The 21706-nt window shown below is 36.1% G+C and overlaps 1 protein-coding gene across 18 annotated transcripts in view; it reads right to left on the bottom strand.

The window, feature by feature from the left end:
• IRAG1 (inositol 1,4,5-triphosphate receptor associated 1) overlaps positions 1-21706 on the bottom strand; it is a 112551-nt gene that overhangs the window by 8596 nt on the left and 82249 nt on the right. For 15 of the 18 annotated variants that reach the window (XM_065066189.1, XM_021300648.2, XM_021300630.2 and 12 more), the window contains 13 exons: positions 19349-19522; positions 18269-18346; positions 17804-17853; positions 17360-17401; positions 15628-16221; positions 13260-13338; positions 10701-10821; positions 7927-7957; positions 6703-6843; positions 4288-4419; positions 3418-3559; positions 2713-2762; positions 750-857 (listed from right to left, as the gene is read on the bottom strand). In XM_065066189.1, coding sequence (XP_064922261.1) covers positions 750-857; positions 2713-2762; positions 3418-3559; positions 4288-4419; positions 6703-6843; positions 7927-7957; positions 10701-10821; positions 13260-13338; positions 15628-16221; positions 17360-17401; positions 17804-17853; positions 18269-18346; positions 19349-19522 — 1742 coding nt within the window. The remainder of the gene's footprint in view (positions 1-749; positions 858-2712; positions 2763-3417; positions 3560-4287; positions 4420-6702; positions 6844-7926; positions 7958-10700; positions 10822-13259; positions 13339-15627; positions 16222-17359; positions 17402-17803; positions 17854-18268; positions 18347-19348; positions 19523-21706) is intronic. The other 3 variants (XM_065066184.1, XM_065066182.1, XM_065066190.1) reach the window with 2 other exon arrangements.

A 21706-nucleotide genomic window follows, 5' to 3' on the forward strand; every position in this document is an offset into this window, starting at 1 on the left:
AATTCATGGTTAATTTACACACTTAATTCCTGAAACAATTGAGTCTATGACTAAATTGCACAAAAGATTGTTTCTGTAAAACTAAAATGGATTTATCTTCTCAGCAACACCCCTCATTTAAATAGCGGAAAACTGCATGATTTTCAGGTTATGTGCTACCTTAGCTATCTATGAACAGTTGGTATGCCTTGCAGTTTTCCTCCAAAGCATTTATATAGATTTATTAGGTTCAGATTAGATTCTCATTTAATTTATTAAAATTTTATGACCAAAAAGTCAAGGCAAAGGCTAATAGCTCCACTAATCCCAGATCATCACAGAACTTCTACATTTGTGCCACATACATTTCTGTAAATTCACTGCATGCTTTTCTCTTTAGTAGACTATTTGGCAACAAAGAGAAGCAGAACAATAATCTTCCATGGATTCTAGCTAAAACTTCTTTCCTACAGTGGAGAACTACTTTTACTACAGATGTTACTACAGGTTAAAAGGCAAATTGGCTCAACCAATTTCTAAAGCGTTCGGATCATCAGCTGATTCCAAAGTGATAATCTATGGGTGTAGATTCTGAAAGCATATGTCCCTTACACAGCAGGGATTACCTTAGTACAGCCTTTTCACTAGGATGGGGTCAAAACAAATTAAACCAATGAAAGGGCTTATGTTTTTTTAGTAACTATGGCTTGCCCCTATGCAAAGGTGGTTTAGACAAAAAGTAGTATCTTTCAGTTATGGGTTTTACTTACCAGGGATGGCATTGAAGGTATAGGTGAAGCTGTTGGTGACTGACCAGGAATGTTTAAGGAGTTAAATTTAGGGACAACAGCAACGCTGACTCTCCTCCGAGGCATATTCTGTGACAAATAACATTTTTTTTCTATCATACAACAAGGTAGGCTGAAGAACAATTCTAAAGGTTAATAGGTGTAGCAAAGATGTAGGTTAATATCCCCTAGGGGAAAGGAAAGTTGGGAGCAAAATTACAACAAGTGGCTGTTAGGGCTGTGGTTTTTCCCAAAACCTCCTCTAGCCATGTCTGGTATGGCAAATGCTTGGTGTGAAAAGAGGTGGTGCACAGAGATGCTACTTCTTCCCTCCACACTGAGAGCCCATTAGAGTAAGTCACACAATAGGTGTGTTCTGAGCTGTTACTGTCAGTTCTTATTAGAGGTGATTATCTTTGGTTAAACCAGATGTATAGCTGGGAAAAGTGCCAGTGTCACAATGGCTGGAAAATTATGAAGTTACACATTAAACTCCTCTCTTGCAATGTACCTGTTATGATAGCCTGTATCCACTATGATATATTAATTAATTCTAAACCTACAAATTATAACTTACAGAAACAATAACATCCATTCCCTCTGCAAAAGAACAGAGCCTCCTCCCAGACCCTTGAATTGACAGACATCTACCTAGCACCACACGACACTGCCTACATTGCCCAGAGACGATGGAAATTCTTTATATGATAAACACATGCCAGCTTTACATAATATACTATAGCTCAAGCATACATCATATTGTTGTCATTAGGTAAGCAGCCAAGTGCTTTATCTTGTGACATTTATCTAGTGAAATCTACACTTCCTACTGAGTAAAAAAAATCCAGACACATATAACATCTAACAGCTTCATCTTAGTGCACATCCAAATACTTGTAAGATTCTGCTCTAGATAACTTGACATGAAAGGAGTTAAACAGACTTACAAAATATATAGGAGTCACCTACTCCATGATTCTAGTTCTAGACAAAACCAACTATACTTACTCAGTAATGGCAGAGGTTTATCTAATGTGCTCCTGAAACACTATACTGAAGAGTTCGCAGCCGTTAGGCAGTCCACTCAAGTGTTGGTTTTTTGTTTGTTTGTTTTACCTTTATTATTTGGACTTGTACCTGTCCTTATTAAATTTTACCTTTTTTTAGAACCTCCATTTCAACTTCTCATTCTTATTTTGAAATTCAGTCTTGCCCTCAGCATGCTCTGAGCTCTAATTCTTTCTATTCAGTACTCGGAGGTGGCAGGAATAAACAAAACCTAAAGGAACTACAACCCAAACAAATAAAAATAGGAAAAGAAACAGTAGACACAATTTAATGCCTCTGACCACCAGTTTTCATAATGGTCACATTGGGACTTGGATCTCTCAAATCACTGGTTGTTTTAGGAAGTTTAAACAACTGGAGTTGTTTAAAGTTTTATAACGAACTGGATCTCCGACACCTGGAAGTTTTGCAGAAATGGAACACTGGCCATGTTAAAGTTATTAACTGGTCAAGCCAAAACAGTCTGAGAAAGTCTCTCACTCTGAATGCTTTGTCATACCTAACAAGATATTCAGATGCTAACTAAAAAAAAAAAATGAACCCTACTTAAAATAACTGTTTATATCGAAGTTACTCTGAGCATCACATAAATCTTAAGATAATGAAAATGACAGGATCATGGAATCTCTGATCACATACTAAGTTTTGATCCCATTTTCAGCATCCTCACTGAGGAACTAGAATAAAGCACAGGACCTAAGCCACTCCCTGGAACACAAGTATGTGGCCCAGAATACATTTATTCTTAAATAAATAGGTCCTTTTATTATTTATAGCTTCACAGCAAGCATTATCATTATTGCACAGTCATTCTTAATCACATATCCAAAATTATAAAGCATTTGTTCACTTGATTTTCTTTATACTGTAGAAATACCTTTCCAACAGTAAGAGACATGGATCTAGATGAACGAGGTACTCCATCTTCTGCAAAAGAACAGTAGACAAAGAACAGTCTTAGACTATATGAATTTCGATAAATAATATTACTAGAGCCCTTGCTTGTATTTCTAACTTAGAAATAGTATATTTCTATGAAGTCTGCAGTGACTATGTTTTTATCTGTCATTCAGTTCCAGTCTCAGTTACACCTGAAGAAGAAATTTGAAATAAGTGCAAAAAATTTAACCATTACTATCTTTACTGAGATCAGGCAAAAGCCCCCTATTTGCCTCCATATACAAGTTTTTGCAAAAGAAAATATGAGTATTTCAGTCTCCAGCAAACTAGGAATGCAAAGGTTACAAAAATAAAAACATCATTTTTAATAATGAAATTTTAATAATTAAATTAGTTGCATTAAAATGTGCAAGCTACACTTATGTGCAAGAGGTCAATGAATCTGTCTTAGTATCTTCTCAGACTTTGGTAAATGATAGTGATTTTAAATTACCAAGCTATAGCATTAAGCATGGATTGTATGAAATATTTTAGCTGCTATATCTCTAACTTTTTGAAATCTGCTCCTGTAGATCAGAACTTCATGAACAGCTTTCATAATACTTCACTTTTTATCATAAATAGCACCAACACCTCTCCGTATAGAGGCAAAACAAACCATTTTTTAATTTTATTTTTTTACCAGATGCACCATAGCTTCTGCTAGAATTCTGATTGGCAAGTTTCTTGAACTCCATTAGTTCAGCATGATCTTTTTCATACGTTCTTTTCAGGTTCTCCACATACTGCATCATTACTTCCGTTGCCTTTGACATCCGCTTCTCCTAAGGAAGAAATGAGGGGAATACTCAGGTCACCTCTACACTTCTCAAACAAATAATTCACCTCTGTTTATGCCATGCAATAGTTATTCTTAAAGAAATATTAGTACCTCCATGACTGAAAATTCTGAACCTAATTAGAACACAAATGCACATGCATTCATATATATCCACGAATACTATAATTTGGTTTATCATATATTTATACAGTCTGCCTGTGTGCCTATATTATTAGTTATGTGGTTTACGTATGCTTGTATTCAAACCCTCCAAGGTCTTATTCACTGGCATCAGTCTAGTTAAGTAGGCAGACTCAACAATTTTGAATCTAGGAGGGTATTGCTGTGTTCTCATTTATACTTGCCCTGTTCTTATACTCTTTATAGTTGTCTGACTAAGCTATTGCCAAAGGCAGGTGACTGAACTAGAGGAGCTTTTTGACCCAGAAAGGCTTTCTTATTCATGCTGCACTGATTTTAAATAGGCAGCTATAGGTCTGAATAATATATATGCTCCTATTGTAAAGATGTTAAATAGTTTCATGGGTAATCTGTTTAAGTTCTGTTTCTAGGCTGAAATGGTGCCTTATCTGACACTACAAAAAACATCTTTAATCTGTCAAAATGACAAATAAACTTCAAAGGGCTAATATAACCACCAGCTATGGCTGAAAAAGAGAAAGAGTGAACGTGCACTACCAGGACACATGTCAGACACCAGGATGTTCTTACCTGGCGAACAGCTCCAACCATCTCAGCACGACTAGACAGTCTAGCAGCTAAACGCCGCAGAACAGCGATATCCTCCAATAGCTTCTGGTAAGCTTCTCTGTGTTCATAGTGATGCCACAAGTGAGCTGAAGACTGAAGTGAAAATACATCAGTTTTATCATCATGGCCAGCCACTTCTAGTTCAGATGAAGAGGTGGGGTAGACATGTCCATGCAGAACTACGCATGGACACAGCAGCCCCAGAGGAATGCCATCCCTACCATCAGAGATTACCTAGAAAGTGCTGCTGCTCTGTTTCAGAATGGTGCTTCACTGCATTTGCAGGCACACCTTTCGAGGGGTTAAAAAGGGCTGGGCACACCTGCAATATTTTTCCTTTTGAAATTAACGATTAATTTTACAAATGCAAATCTTATTTGACCTAGTACTTACAAATGATTGCTAAAACACAAAGAACATTTTAATTCACTGGGCACAAGGTTTTAAGAAGGCCATTTATGTCATTTCAGTTCCATGATACTTCACTTATTCAGAAAAATAAGACATTATAGTCTCAAGAATTCCAAATGTAAAAGCGTAATGAAAACCAATATGGCCTGTAAATCAAACAGCAATTACAATTTCTTAACCTTTTTTTTTTTTTTTTCCAATCAATACACACATTTATGCTTTGGATTAGTATTGTCACTTTGATAGCTCCAATTAATACTGAAAAACACTGAAGCATTTAACTTCCTTGGAATTAGTTACCAAAAGCGAGAGTGAATTTACATGTCTTATTAGCCAAAGCCTTAGTGAACACCTCTTCACTGAGTGAGTTTTCTGTTCACAGAAAAGTTTGATACAAGAAAGCCCAATACAATTTAGTTCAGACCTACAGGCAGACTTCGTGATGCTGGATGATTCTTCTATTTTGAAAGTGCATCTTCAGGATGCACCACTTTTGGTATTGAGGTGTCTTGAGTAATTAATCACTGTGTTGCTGTTCACACAGTTCTGCCTCCAACCAGCTGCATTGTGCCCTAGTTCCCTGCAACCCCTCACCTGTAGTACTGCAAGAACAAGTCAAGGCATTGAAATGATCTGCGAGAAAAGAATAACCGCTCCTTCTCTTCTACTTCCTCCCTTCAAAAGAAGGGAGCGGTGTGCAGTAACTGAGTAGAGTCATTTGAGAAATTGCATTTGTAGTGCAAATCTTTGCTGAAGAAACACAGCCAAGATGCTGATGAATTTGGCACAATGGCAACAACTGCAACAATACATTCTTAAACTTATTTATCACTGAAGCTAGTGTGATAATAAATTCCACAAAAAATTTGACTGCAAGACCCAAGAAGGCATAAGGGAATCTGAGAAAAACATGCAAAGAACTTCAGATTTTCAAGTTTTTCTTAGCAACTGTAAATTGTTTATTTTCTCTAGCAAATCTGAAGTCCATATAAATCAGCTTTCTCTTGGAGTTGGGTTTTTGAATAAAACATCAATTATCACAAGATTGACAAAAAAAAATAATGGTAAAGACTGGTAAAACTGTCATTGAGCCATATGACGTGCCTGTCCTATAGAAAGATGTAAATATCACAACCTATTTTTATTGTATCCTTTTGTACATTCTTGATAAATTAAATGGCAGAATCACACGTTCTCCTATTCCTCAAATATATGGCAGCACCTCCTTGTAACACGCAAATTGGATTTATGGGTATTTCGTTTAGCAGCATGGTATCAAAGCATCCCTCCCTTTTTTGCACAGAAACGTGTGCAGCACATAAGTTGCGTGACACAGAGATATATTTGCCATTTCGATTAGAAAATCCAGAGAGAGCTGGCAAAAAGGACTGAAAACTATGGCTGTTACAAAAACATCAGGGACAGCTGGAATAACATTGTGTTCAGACCCATAACCTGATCCTGGGATTACATATATTGCTTAAGTCCTCACTGTTTCCTCTCCTATACCACCTTCTGTTACCTGCAGTTAAGAGGTCTTTCAAGCCACAAATCTCAGGACTCGGGTCATTTCAGTGTCTCACCTAACTGGACACCTCAAATCTACTGCTAGAGAAGGTCTTGCCCAAGAGAGCATGGATCAGTGCTCCAATTGCAGTTCTGAGGGCTCTTAGCTTTGTCACAGGCTTATTCCAAGAACTGAACAGCAAATTAACAATATTTATTCCCAAAGAATGGGGCAACATCCTCTGTTCATTTCTAGCAATGGTGGCCCATCCTAGCAGGAAGAGCCCTCTCTCGTACAGAGTGGCAGGCAGCCGACAGTAAGGAGCTTGTGCAGCAGAAAACGAAGTTTTGGGACCGCATTTAGTATAGGTATGAGCAAGCACAGCCACACATATTTCAAATCCATGTGCACTTTCATGTACACTATAGCTCACAAAAAGAATGATATTTTTTTCTTACCGTAATGGCTGCCTTAAAGTTTTCCAGTTCCTTCTCAGCATTCTCTTCAGTAAGATTTCTTTCTCTCTCTGCTTGGTTAATTCTAGACTCTAAGGTATAACTATCATTTCTAAAGGCCAAGGAAAGTTGTACAAATACATTCTGTTTGGATTAAAAAAAGGCATTTTAAAATAAGTGTCATAGCAATGTAATTTCCAATAACAACTTATGAATAAGGTAGTTTTGACAAACTTTGGTGCTTAAATGAGTATTGAAACAGAAAATCGAAAATATTTTTTACATTAGATTGTTTAAAAAAATCACTCCTCTTTGTTTCCTCTAAAATATGAATAAATGTGTTGCTGCCTCTTTTCCTGCCTGTTTTTCTGGAAGAGCAGTAGAGCAGAGACACAATGAAGGAAGCAGCCTACGAGAAGCATCAGAGTCACAATGGAGCTGTTTTCTAGCTGGACTTCCTCCAAGGGTCCCCAAGGTTTTTCAACAGATAGTGTGTGCAGAGGAAGTCCAGGGATGAGCTCACCATTCGCATTGTTTTACCTAAGGGATAAACACCTTCCACTGAAGCCAGCAAAAGTTTAAGTGCTAACATGTTTATTCCCTGGCACCCTGCTTTTAAAGATTCTTTTTTTCTTTACCAGGTGCATTATTTCTTAGGATTAAAATTTTGCAAAGCATAAGGCACCAGCAGTTCCTTTAGATTGAAGAAAAAAAACCCATATTTACATAGCTGAACTGGTATGTGACAAAAAAGGAGTAACAAAGGCAGCAAGCTAAATAGCAACCTACCAAAAATTATTGTCTTGAACCAAAAAAGTAAAAATTAGGTAAATAAACTGCAAGATATCAAAAACTGCCCCAAAGCTCCTATTGTCCAATACAGAAATGCAATTTAAATAATTTAGTTTCTAGTCTCATTTGATTTCAATTTTTTTACTACCATATTGCAATAACAGCCAAAATGAATGTGTATTTCATTATGAAAAATACACAAACAGCGTTTCACTTGCTCCTACTCTAGGTTTTTTACAGTTCATGCTGTCTGGGACAACTGCCCATAGTTCATAAAACTTATTTTTATTGAGCTCAATAGGTTTCTTTTCTGATAAATATTTTTTTGGAAAAAAAAAATCCAATTACCTGATTCTAATAACTACCCTTAGTCTTACAGTATCCACTTAGAATTGAGGCATATGTCTAAAATAACGAATTTAAGAACATACTCACCTCAACTTCTTTTTCAGTAAGTGGAGGAGAGCTAGAAATAAAAGCAGAAAATTCACATTTTAATTCGTTTTGTCTATAAAAACAAAGCCATTGTAATATTTAATAAAAAAGAACAACAAAAGACATCCTCCCTTTACATATTTTATAGTTTCTTTTGGTGAAACCAATATTTAATTAATTCAGTTGTACTTGTTATGGCTATACCTTTTTTTATTTTTAAAGCAACAGCACTGTATCACCTGAGTATTGGCAACAACATACCAAAGTTTCTGGCAACTGCAAATACTGCTGTCTGCACTACACTGTGATAAACTGCAAGTATAAGAGCAAAACAGAAGTTATCATTCTGGAGTTGTGGGTCACTTAATACACTATACTTCAAATTTTTATCTTTACCCATTTTCCATCTGTTAACAGTTGAAACCTCATAATGATAATCACAAATAAATACAGATGGGCAAAATTCAAACCCCACCTCACTGTATACTGAACTATCCTGTTTTGGCTACTAGCTTTGTTAGAAGTTAGCACACAATGATTCTGACCATGATACTGGCACTGACAAAATATATGTTTGACTTTTACGAGTTTTCCACCAAAAGAATGACTAATAACTACACAAAGCCTAGAAAAAGTTATCAAAATGGAGTTTCGTAGAATACTACAAGATAAAGAAGATAGACAGACAACATTATATTGCAAGATCTCACTTAACGGCAGTCATCCCCTGCGTTTGAATTTACAGGTTCTTATTTCCCATAATTGCTCCAAAACATCAGAGAGCTACTCAGCTTTATGCAAGGAAATACAGATAAAAAGCATCTGAAAGAAATGACACGAGCCATATATACAAATTGTAGTGGATGGCAGTGATAGGATTTGTGGTTGACACACCGATCATGCACTGTGCAGATGTGATACTTTCAGAAAATTAATATATTATTGTAATATTCATTGCACCACTAATCATAAAATACAGAAGTCAACACATCTGGCATAAATGGGCAGTAGATTTTTCGTACTGGGTGGAATAATACTGATACTAGCAGTAACTAGAAGAGGGAGGCCAGTATGTCCCTTGTGTTGGCAAACCATTCTGTGCCTGAAGTGTTAGTGTTCATATTACTTATTGTTATTCTAGGAGGAAGCCTACTAGAAGGAGTAGTGCTTCTAAAGGGAAGTTCAAGCATCTGTATGTGTTGTATAACACAGCAGAGAAATATAAAAATTGTGTTTTTCCTTTGGCTAGGAACGTTCTGAGAAATCGATAGTAGGAATTAAAAGTTATGTGTCTGTTCAATCGATCAAGCCAAGTGATAAAAGAATATTACCTGGAAAGAAGATAAAAGAATATTACCTGGAATATTACCTATACAGAAGATCTGTATATTAACTGATCCTCAAAGCCAGTTCAGCATTTACCTATTTTGTACTTAGCTATGAAATTACTTTTTTTTTCAGTGTTTGATTACGATCAAGCAGTTGTCTCTGAAATTCCTGACCTCATGCATTCATTTATATGAAATGTTGTATATAACAGTTCTTTCACAACAAATGTTAAATATGGATTGCGTCTGCACGGAGAACACGTACTGACTGCTTCAAATGATTGAAGGCCTCTCATATTTATAGTATTAAAATACATGGGTGACTTGAGGAATAGTTTTGGCCAAATGTTTGGAATTGTTTTTAAGTCTCATAAGCATTTTTTATGGTTTTATTTCTCTCAAAGAAAAGGCTTATGCAGAAATATGGAAGAAGCTCAGCTTCATTCTAATGCAATACAAACTAAAATATGCTGAGTCTCTAAAGTTATCAGCAGTGCAAGGTATGCAAGGTATGTGGTGATAAACGCTTAATTTGCGCTTTCTTCCCAAGATTTCTTGGGCTAGAGCAAAATATTTTCTGAAATTATGGACTTTTGTATCATTTTAAATACAAATCTCCCCCCAAAAAATAAAATTCCACTTAAATCCTGTCAAGAAAATGTTAAGTTTGGGTAGTAGTAAACTCAAATCAGACTGAAAATTGGTATTTCTAAAGGTCTCAACAAACACCTGGCAGGTATAGTCTATTATGACTCCACCTCAGAAGGGTATGGACCAGAGGATTCCCTTGCTATAGTTACATTGGACTATGCAACAATAGGTCTAGTTTAAAATGATCTTGTATGGTGCCACCCTACACATCCATAACTTGCAGACACATGGTTTCAGATTGTGTTAACAGGGAAAGGAGAAACTCCCAAGCCATAGCAGGTTGATAAGTGCCGAATTGCACAGGCCAAGACAGGGAATTCACAAGCAAGTCCTTCAAGTACATGTGCAAAATAAACTCCATTTCCATGAAAAGTCTTCACCTGCAGAAAAACTGCAGAATTCTTACATTCCCAAATTTTACCATTGGAAAGTAACATCTGGCCTGATCATTTTTCTAGGGGAAAGAAATACTAACATTTTCAACAAGAATTCATATCTGCAGCAGCAATCCTGAAAACCAGGAGTGGACAGCCCAGTGCAAGAATCTGTAAAAAAGTGTACTTGTAGCACACAAGTTAGGTTTCAGACTTTTAATATCAAACTTACAAACTAATTTTAAAAGCTGGTCAGTTACTGGAAGTCAGTGCTCTCCCTAAAATTTTTCAGAAAATCAGTGTTACACATTTTAAGATGCAGATATTTCTCTACTTCTATGGATCCCCATACAGGGAGTTCACTGGAAACCATTACTGTCTTCCCCCAGATGATGTCTTTCTACTTCTAATGAGCTTTTACCTTCCTGGAAGCGATTTGTGCACTCGTAGTTTTCGCAGCAATACATCAGGAATGCTGGGCATGACATCAGAGCTATTCTTCGTCTCTTCCTCTTCAGTGGGAGAGGGGAGAGGTGAAGGCCCTAAAGACATTTTTCAGATAAAAAAACGTTTTATGTTATTTGAAAAATCCTGCATTAACAGTCAGCATCAGAAAGACTGAAGTGGTAAGTGCCCTGATAGTCTCTAATGCACTGAAAAACAATTACTCTAGTAGTACTTTTCCTAGAATTCAAACCAAACTCACATTCATTACTAGAACATCTAACCTATCATTTATAATGTACTATACTACAGATTGTGTGCACCATTTATGGTGCTGAATCTACAACGTGTACTTGATTGCTCTGTATGTTGAAACAGGACATAAAGGTTATAATTGCACTCTCTACTTTTGTCACTTTCACAAGGACCAAGATATGGCTTAAACTTTTTTAAAAATTCATGTTAGTTAATTTTATTTTCATTTCATTAGATTTCACATATAAAAATTCCCTTATCTTCTCCTATCTTGCCAGAATTTAACGAAGGACACTCCTATAGGAATGTTAGGTTCCCCAGTCTGAACATTAGACATGGGAAGATACCTTTGTGCAGCTCTCCTGTTCACCTGGCACAACAGAAAGTTTCTTAGGCTTGCCAAACAAAAAGTGTGAAAAAGCTCAAATTTTGTAAATGTGGAGAGCACTAACATCCTGTCTTCTGAAAGACAGAACAGAATGGGAGATTCTTTCTAGCTACATTTCAGTTCTGTTCATTTTCTTTATATTTAAAAATCCCAGTATGCACTTAAGTACAGTCATGTGTGTCCTCATCAAATGCCAGCCTGACACCACATCTCCAGATCTAATAAATTCCACTTATCTAAACTACTGTAGATGCAAAGTTGTGTTTACTAAGATGATCACAATAACTTGGCATTGATAGCAAAACATGATGGAGCCAGTATATTTGATTCATTACAGTAAAAATGAAGTAGCTGGCTATTTCCTATTGTTTAAGCAAAATTACTACTCCAGTTAAAAAGCACGAGGTGGCTTTTCTGACAATGTAAGGAAGTAAGTCTCCCTAACAAATGAACTAAGGATTTGACCCTCACTTGTTTTGCCCACTGAGGATAAGGAGTTGACCCTTAATGTTCTGGCTATCATTTAGATAAGTTAATGGGCTCTAAAAAGCTTGTGATGCTCATGTGGTCTTGGCTGAAAAGCTACATCAAGTAATGCTTAGCTTTCCATAATGTTTTCCTCAGAAGTTTCAAATCTACCTACATTATGCGTCAGACTGGCAAAACAGCAACTATTTTACACTTTCAAACAGAGCCTGCTAAATAATTTCTGGGAAATGATATCTTAGCAGAGCGACAGGAATAATATTACCATATCTAAGAATCCAAAGATATAATCACTAAATACAGAAAGAGGACAAGTCGTCTCTTTTTAATCTTGTTCCATTCAGACTGAAGATAAGTCTGTTTCCAGAGATAACATGAAAAGTAATTTCTCAGCCATCTCCCCGTGTAACAGAAACTTTAAGGCCTTACGAAACAGTCCCAATGCAAATCTATGCATTAGCAAAATGAACAGTGTTAGAAAAAATGGAAATTGCCTTTGGATGAAATATTGGATAATTAGTTTCTGCTCCTTTTATATTAACTATCTCCATTTCAGCTAATGTGGCATTAAAAATACTCTGAGCAAGTTCTGACTTGACTACTTCCATACAAACGCACAGTTTTGATTTACATATTTTCAGTTGATTGTTCAGCACTAGTGCTATTTATGTCTTCCAGTTGGTGAACTGTTCTCAGGATTATATCTTTGCCCTTTGTTTCTATTCTGAATCTTTTTAGATGCAGTCTACAGGCATCATATCTCATTTGCCTGTGTTAGATTGGAAAAAAAAAATTAGTGCCAAATTTTAGTTTCCTCATTTACACAGTTTTAAGCCTTTTCATTATTAAAAGTCATGCTAATTGAGCTAAAAGAAAATGAACAAATCCACTTATTATAAGGCATATTTTTCCAATCCTTCAATCACATTTATGTCTCTTCTCTGGCTTTACTCTTATCTATCCACATTGACATAGAGCTGTGGACCAGAACTGAACATGCCATTCCAATATTTGCTACACATATACTAAAATAAAAAAAGCAGAAATAAAGCAATCAATTTCTCATTTATACTTTTAAGGATCAAATTCACCCTTATGGCCACAAAAGAAATTCACTGAAACTTGAGACAGTCCTCTATCTACGCAGTACAAGCTCAACTCTGTTCCAGGCATGCATTTTCTTTTGGTTGTAATTATACCTACAGTATCTTCTTGGCTCAGGTCATCAAGTAATTCAGATACTTCTATTATTGGTCTCTCTTATTTATTATTTGCTACCCTCGTCCATGACTGCTTCATTACAACTACTACTGCAATCGAAGAAAAATACTTTTTCCCTCTCCATATTAGTAAATTATAAAAATCAGTGTATAACAAACACTCCTTCCAGCTTTTATGATACTGCACCTTTTTCCTGTTCAGCTGCTTCACTAAGTTCAGGAAGTTTAAGTCCGACTAAATTTTGATTTCTCATCAAAATGTGCTCCTGTTAAGAAAAACAGTAACATTTCTAAGTAATTGAACTAGACATCTGAATCTAAATAATCCTGCCATGAAAACACCAAATATAACATTTGGTTTAGTTAATAAATAGTGGAGATATTTATATCAAGTTATAGTCAGATGCTATATTCCATGGATACATGTACATCCACACACACACTCTTAAATATTACCATATTTCAAATTTCATACATGCATTATTTAGAAAAATTCCTGGTCAGGCAGACATTTGCAACATGTGCCCCTTACTCAAGCAGAAAAATGGAGTTTTGGTAAAATAGAGTTTTAGTAATTGAGAGTGGGAAAAGCAGTTTTGAATATAGCCATAGTAGTAAGTATCCCACAAAGAAGAAAAATTTCAGAAAATTGGATATATGAGACCTTACCACTTTGACTTAATCAGTAGGATTTATTCACACCAAACCTTGGCATGCTACAGCTGCAAGTTCTTACTTCACTGTTACTGTACTCTGCCCCTTTTCCTTACAGGTAGGGATTAAACCTTGTTATTTTATTTCTCCTCATCTCCTCATTTTCTACTTTCACATTCTCAAATATGTTTAAAATGCACAAACACCCACTTTTGTCTGTAAGTAGACAATTCCTACTGGAGACAGAGTTCAAATCTCACCTAACCGAAATTACATATCATGCTGTATTAACTTTCTGATTGTAACTACTATTTGTGCTTAACAGCTTCTAGGACTTCCAAGATTATATGGCTCAACTGTCTCTACAATCAAAACTTCCAGTACATATATGCTAAGAATATGCATGTTACAGAAACAGGAAAAGATGAATAACTAAGAAGCCATTCCCAAGCAATACAACTTGAATGAAATAACCAAATGGCAGAATTTGAGTTCCTCACGTGGCAGTTCTGTGTGCATCATAAAATATTAACTACTGGAGGTCAAAGAAAATATTCTTACTAGTCTGTTAAGGAAAGTAACTACTTTCTTTGTTTCTTTCAAAGGTCTTTTTGGCTATACACATGTGGTAGTTTCCTTATTATGGTGGTTTATCATTTCATGACATTTCTACTTTTCCATACACTGGTTAATTCTTAGGGTTTAATCCTTAAATTTTACTAATCATTTAGACAATTACTTAACAATGGATTAATTTATAAATTTCATATTCCGAGTCTATCCTTCAAGAAGCTGACACATTTGCACCATGTTAGAATTAGGAACTTTATGTCTGGCTACCCCATATATGCCCCTGCTCCCAGGGACACCCGATTTTAAAATTCTAGACACGTTTTCTGAGAGCATTCAATAAACAAAAAAACCATACAAAACTGATTTCCTGTCCCCTAAGATCTTGCAAATGTAATGTTATTGCACAGGCTAGTAATATTGAATTACAGGACTGCTGCCCTTAGAAGAGAGAATACCAACCAACATGGGACCAAAAACCATTCAGCTAAACAATGTAAAAGTGATTTTTCAAACCAAAGAAAGTTCACAAATGGTATACAATACACAAAGGCTGGTCACCCCTTAAACAATGTGTAGTAACTGTCTCTGAACTTCAGTGAAAGTTTTCCATTTATATGCAGGTCTCAGCCCACTCATACAGAAATCCGTTAATTAGCCAATATATTGTGAGAGCCTGTGGATCTGAAGACAATTCTGAAGGGGTAGAAAAAGCAATGGAATGGAATGGAATGGAATGGAATGGAATGGAATGGAATGGAATGGAATGGGCATAAGTAACCCTTTAAAAGAGAATGTTGTTACATCCTGAGGAATGAAAGATTCTTGAGATTTAAAATTCTCTTTAGAAATCAAAATAGATAATTTTACTCCCGAGTATGTTTTACAAATGGTGTGACTGTTATCAAGTGCTTCCTGTTTATAGGTCACATAAACGATGCAAAAAATGAGATATATTGTGGTTTAGACTCACCTTTCTGTCACAATGAAAGCAATTAATACTTTCTTGACACCAGTATTACAATTTCTTTCTGGGGGCATGTGCCAGAGTATATGCACATCCATATGTGCATCTTGAAGAGACCACAGTGCAGTTGATGCATATTTGAAGAGAACTAAGAATAATCCCATAGAATTTAGTCACAGGATACAATTTTACTACAGTTGCAAATGAAAACCACAGTACAATATTGCATTGATTTTGCTGAAACTGTTTTCCATTATATTGCTGTATGTTTCTTGCAATGATAAAAAAAATGCTAAGCAAGTTGAAATTTTAGCAAGATATGAAAATAACTTCAGAATAAGATACAATTGATGGTAGGACTCACCTCTCTGAGCTTTGTCAATTTTTGCATTCGAACTGGCTGAACTTGGATTTGAAGGTCTTTGAATGATTTTAATTGATTGCTGGATTTATTACCAACAACAAGGCTTTTATCTTCCTCAGATGGTAATTTTAAATGTGTTTTATCTTTCTGTCCAGGCTCCAAGCTATCCCATGACACAGCCCGTAGTAAAGGAGGATGCAGTCCACACACTTTAAATTCTGGTTTACATGAAACTTTATGGTCCCTTATTTCTGGAACAGGAATTTTTAGCTTTGAGTCTATATTTCCTATTCCTGGTCCTGGTAGATGGGTCCTTAAAGGAACATCATTTTCTTTTGCTTTCTTGAGGAATGACTTTCCAAGTTCATTTTCACAAACATTCATGCAAGTGTTAAGAGACATTCTGCCACCATCACCACCTGAAGGGGAACATTTAGGTAAAGTATCCATATGTTTACGTGGATCGAAGTTTTCCTTTTGTTCTGAGAGCTTCTCTTTGGAATTTTCAAAACCAGCAGCGCGAGGAACCAACCTTCCCTGAGAAATCTTTCTTTGATCATTCTGCCTTCGATCAATTAATCCTTTTGCAGCATTCTGAAAGCAGAGGAACACACATAAAATAGAGAAGCAAGTGCAGATTTCTTTCTTTGCTCTGCCCAAGGACAAATTTTCACTGTAAAAAGCCATTTCCTTTTCAGTGACATTTGCTTTTAAATGTGCTGTTGACAAGAGAAATAATTTTTAAAAGGCACTTGAAATGACACTTAATTGGGAATCTCTTATCTGAACTTTTGAGATAACCGCCTCCTGTTCCAGAGTCCATTATAATAATCCACATATAGCAAAATTTCTCACCATCTTAACGTAAGGTTTCTCTGAGTACATACCTTTAACCCTGGATTTTATAGCACTATTATAATACTTTCATTTTATTGTTTTACATTAGTCCCTAGCCTCTCAAGGGAAACAAAAATCATAGGCTTGTACGCAATGTTAAAGCACATATTTTAACTTCTCTTTTCTTACTTTGTGTGCAGTACCATAGATTATAACTTGGCAGCAATCTCTACAGGAGAACTGGCTAAAGAATATGTGCCTATACCTTGGCTACTTCGCTGCAGAATCTGTATTTGTCTAAGGCCACTTGTGTCAGCAATTTAAGGCAACCAACATACAATCTAACTTTGAGCTCTGACTTAAATATGTTACTACTCCTCTCCTTCATATAATAGTTACTGCTCCCAAATTCTGCTGCCATACTGGTTTTTGTAAGTATTGCCTAATCCACTCACAGCAAAATCTCTTTAAAGGGCCATTTGGTATTACCTAAAACAAATTAGGAAGCATTCATATAAACTGCTGTGCCAGTAGTTGTGTGGGGCAGTAACATCCCATCAGGTGCACGGAACACAAGGTATAGGAACTAAAGGAGTCTGGAAGATAATGTCTGTTTAAAACACCAGCATACACCAAAGTAGCTCTAGCAGATATTTTTAATTACAAAGTTATTTAATATGTTGATTTTAAATGAGCTGGAACAGGGTGCATGATAGGATGCAAAGGCCAGCTGTACCTCTACTCCATCTGCAGGTGCTTCACAATTTCTTAGAGCAGTACCATTTTTCTTCTCACTCAGTGAACAGTTTCTTAGCTTTTTAGTCACACAAGTCTGTCACATGAGTGCTAAGACAAACAGGCAGGTTTTGTTCAACAGTTAATGTGAAACACTTACCTCTGCAGTTTGCCTGTCATCTTCTTTCACAGTTCTGTTATTCTAGGAAGAAAAGTTGATTTACAAGTTATCTTTCATATCTATGTTGCAAATGTTAGATACAGATACTAATCAATGAACTTGGAATCTCTTAATTTTTACACTGGTTGTCACATTTATTTATGAAGTAATTTTAGGGATTAGTTTTTTCCATAGATTAGGATTATATTGGCTCTTTTTCCATTTTATGCACTAATCAGATCTCTGTGATCCTTCTGCACTTGTTACCTCATGGATTTTTGTCTTCAGAGTTAACATTTATTAGTCCCTCACTCTGCAGAAAAAGATAGAAATAATCCAATCTTGGTATTCAAAACACCCCATTTTCCTTCAAGACTAATATGACAGCATAATGTAATATAGTGATGTAATAACCAGGTTATATGAAGACTGTTCAGTTCTTACCTGTCCTGGGGATACTGACTCACTGTTAGTGGTTGTGCATACATCAGACCCTAGAAAGACACATGTATAATTATGGCAAATCCTGATGTTTTGCATAATGTACAGCATTAGCAAGCACATATATGCACAGTTCCATGTAATATATTAAAGACAAAATAAAAATGTGGACGATACTATTGAAAAGAGGGAAAAAAATCTAGAATATAGCAAGTGAAAGATCATTAAAGTTCTCAAAATTCCATTATTGAAGAAAAAAATAGAACACGTAATCCAGCAGCACCACAGGAATAAAAATGTAATTAAAAAAACCCACAAAAATTTATTTTGTGGGCATTCATGAGCTTTGTAATATTTAAGAGGAGATGCCTGAATCTATAGATTTTGACTTCTCCTCAAGATATATTAAAAATGACATTTTTTGTTACCTTTATAAGTTAAAGTTTGAGCCTGTATAGATAATTTTACCTGCTGGAACTGGAAGAGTGAGAGAGTTGCTCCGAGATGCTACTGGTGAAACTTTAGGACTAAGTGTAGGGGAAACTGCTTCATTAAAACAAAGACAAAAACAAAAAATAGAGGTAATTTTACTTTCTGGCTTGTAGCTTATGAATTTAAAAAAATTCAGACAGGATTAAAACATGAATCTCATAGTCATCAGTTGCGTTTGTCTAAGACCTGACAAGTCATTTTAATTGTCACAATGTACTTGGCAATTAGGAACTTACAGCACCGTACAACTGCCATGAACTAATACAATTCTGTTGATACACAGAATCCTTATTCTCCTCAGTTTTCTGATACTTTAAGCGCTGCAGAGAAGTAGACACAAGACAAGGTTTCACAAGGAATTTAGAATTGTTTTTGTAAAAGACAATTTAATCTTTGTAATTTTTTTTTCCTCCGGAAAGTGTCAAGCCAATTTTAGGATAGAACTTAGTTTTGAATTGACATTTCAAAGCTAGATGAAAGTCCTATTTAATGATAAAATGGTATTTTGTCCTAGTTTTCAGACACTTCATACAAGGGTGGGAGGGAGGTGGGGGGGGAATCAATTGACATTCTAGAACAAAACATTGTCTTCTGCTGTTTTGATTTGATCCATTTAGCTTAGTTTATTACTATGTTCAGAATAAACGTCTGTGCCATTATCTCCATCAGGTTTGTTTTTTCAGCAGTATGAATCTTGCCATTAAAATTTCATTTTATGTACAACAGGCACTTTAAGAAGAAAATCTTCACAAACAGAAGTTTGTGACCATTTTTTTAGATTCCAATAGAAATACTTCATGAATTCCTGCTTCAGTGTCTGCAGACTGTCATTCAGGCACTTAAAAACATTACACCATCTTCCACTGTTACATCTGAATATAGAGATGGGTCATTTCTGTTTTATATGGAACTTTGAGGGGCAGAAGAATTCTGGCCTTCAAATTAACTAAGCGTATGTATACATTAGCAATGTACGTATTACAGTAGATGCTTACTTACGCCTTTGCAGATGTTTGAAGTAGAATATAAAATCTTGTTTTCAGAATCTGCACCTACCTGTTGGTGACTCCGGAAGGCTGCTTCTTGACTTTCTGCCTCTGCGCATCAGAAACCGCTCACTTACTTTCTTTGCCTCTTCTAGTAATTCAAGGTTTTTCTTTTTGTCTTCCTCTGATATTTTGACATCTGGTAGCTGATCATTTACCAGATCAATCACATGGCCACTGTTGTCTGGGTAAAAACCACCAGAATTAGAGCTGTACTTTGTATTTCTAGATAGGTTGTGGCATTTCAGAGTAAAAAGTACAAAACATATCTATAAATTTAGCTTTGAGCTTGCATTTAACAAAAACTCATGTCTGCTCATTTCTAATGTTGTTATATTCTCAAGTTTAGAGCAAGTTCTCAAAACCACAGATAACCCATTAAGATTAAGTCACTATGATCAAAGATGATCTGATATGTGAAACTGGCTTTTCTGGCTCTGCCTGAAATACGGTTTTTCTAATTTATCAGTAAAAGTGGCATTAGATCCATTTCAACTAGCAGTCACGGCATTTCTATTATAGACTTAGTTTTTCCGTGGATTCTCTATGTTCAGTTTTTCAAGGTTAAGGTCCCAGAAATTTACCTGGCAAAGATTTATGCACACTAGTTTTAACATATAGTTGATTCCACCAAATAATCTACGGAATAAAGCGCACATTTTGGAAGAAGAGCTTTTCCCACCAAGGCAGAAGCAACAGTAAAGCTGCGTCTGGTAAAGCTGCAGGCAGTAGCAAATCAAACTCTACCATGTGGTGGACCCAAAAGGATTTTCCAAAGGAATTGCAAATCCCATTAGAATATTCAATGGTTAGAGACTGCTTTTCCTCACGCCCACTTAACGTTGATATATTAGATATGGACCACAAACTGAAAGACATTGCCCTACACTTAGACCTTTAGATTAATATGTTGTTTTCTAAACTACATTTTATTAGTTGTAGAAACAATTAATTAATGTTTGGCTTCCAAATTGATCAAAACCACTAAATTTTAAGCACCAATTTTTACAGTTCTCCAGGCTATGACTAAGCAAAGAATGTAGCCTGTTGGCAGAAAGGCCCTTTTTCAGTGTGAGTTGGTGTGAATGGCTTCTACAAGCATCTAGGTTTGTGCGGAAAAACAGTTACCTGAAAACAACAAGCCAAAGAAAGGAAACATGTATGCTGACAAGGTAGTGTGTGCAAGTTTTTCATGGGCTGATAAACTCTACAGACCAGAGAGCCTGTTGGATCTGCAGGAACTGATAAACAGATCACCAAGTGACTGCTCCATTTGTACAAGGCCACTGGCACACACTAGCATCAACAATGGACTGCAAGGCAGACAGTTGTTCTCAGGTAACTATAAGAAAATCTGTGACTGCATGAGTTAATTAACTATATGAGTGAATAAGTGATTGTGTTGTGTGAAGAGTTATCTGGTGTTAATAACAACTTGATCACATTAACAACAGCTTAGTGAAAAAAAGGTGGTGTCTACCTCTCTCTCCAGCTTGATGCCTCTGTTAGGGAAGAGGGAATCTATAACATTGCTTTGCAATAAGAAAAACTTATTAAAGAACAGCTTGGGTGGGAGGGAGTGAAGTCATCAGGTAATAAGAGAAAAACATTTTAAATTCGACAAGAGCCATTACGGAAAAATCAGTCTTCAGAAAAGCTAAGGATACAAGCAAGCAGTGAAAACTCAAGGGGGTTTGTTTTGTGGGTGGGGTGGGTTTTTTTGTTTGTTTTTGTTTTTTAATTTCCATTAATTTAGTTCAGTTTCTAGACTGTCAAAAAGCATGTCCACAGACTGGATATTCTTACAGCAATCTATTTTTGATGAAATATCTGTTCCGTTTTACACTAAGATTTGTCTGTTGAAAGTTTGAGAGGACTCCCATGGCACTTCCCTTGGGCCAGCAAAAGAGGAGAACTGCAAGGCACAGTACATTCTATCCTCCTTGAACAGTTCTGTTTTCCTCACTATACTCAACATCTTTGCCTTGCCTTCTGCCTCTTCACCACTCCCATTTGCCTTCCTGTTTGCTGCCATTTTCTCTTTTCCCATAAATTCCCTTTTATTTTCTCCTGCTGTGTCCCATCTCAGCGCCTGCTTACAAGTGACAAATGTTCAAAGAATCACTTCATTATTTCAGGTATACAAGTTTATGATTTTGTACATGGTCATGAAGTTACATTTCTTTCAGCCCAGTCAGACCTCCAACAGTAACAGTTTTACTTAGAAATTGCCTAATTTGGAAAAGCAACATCTTAGAATCGTAGAGCAATTCAAGTTGGATAGGACTGTTGGAGGTCACCTTGTCCAACCTGTTCAAAGCAGAATAAGCGGTGAAAGATCAGATTGCTTGTCTTTCGAGATAATCTG

Source organism: Columba livia, chromosome 5, assembly GCF_036013475.1.
Source record: "Columba livia isolate bColLiv1 breed racing homer chromosome 5, bColLiv1.pat.W.v2, whole genome shotgun sequence".
NCBI classification, from domain to species: domain Eukaryota; kingdom Metazoa; phylum Chordata; class Aves; order Columbiformes; family Columbidae; genus Columba; species Columba livia.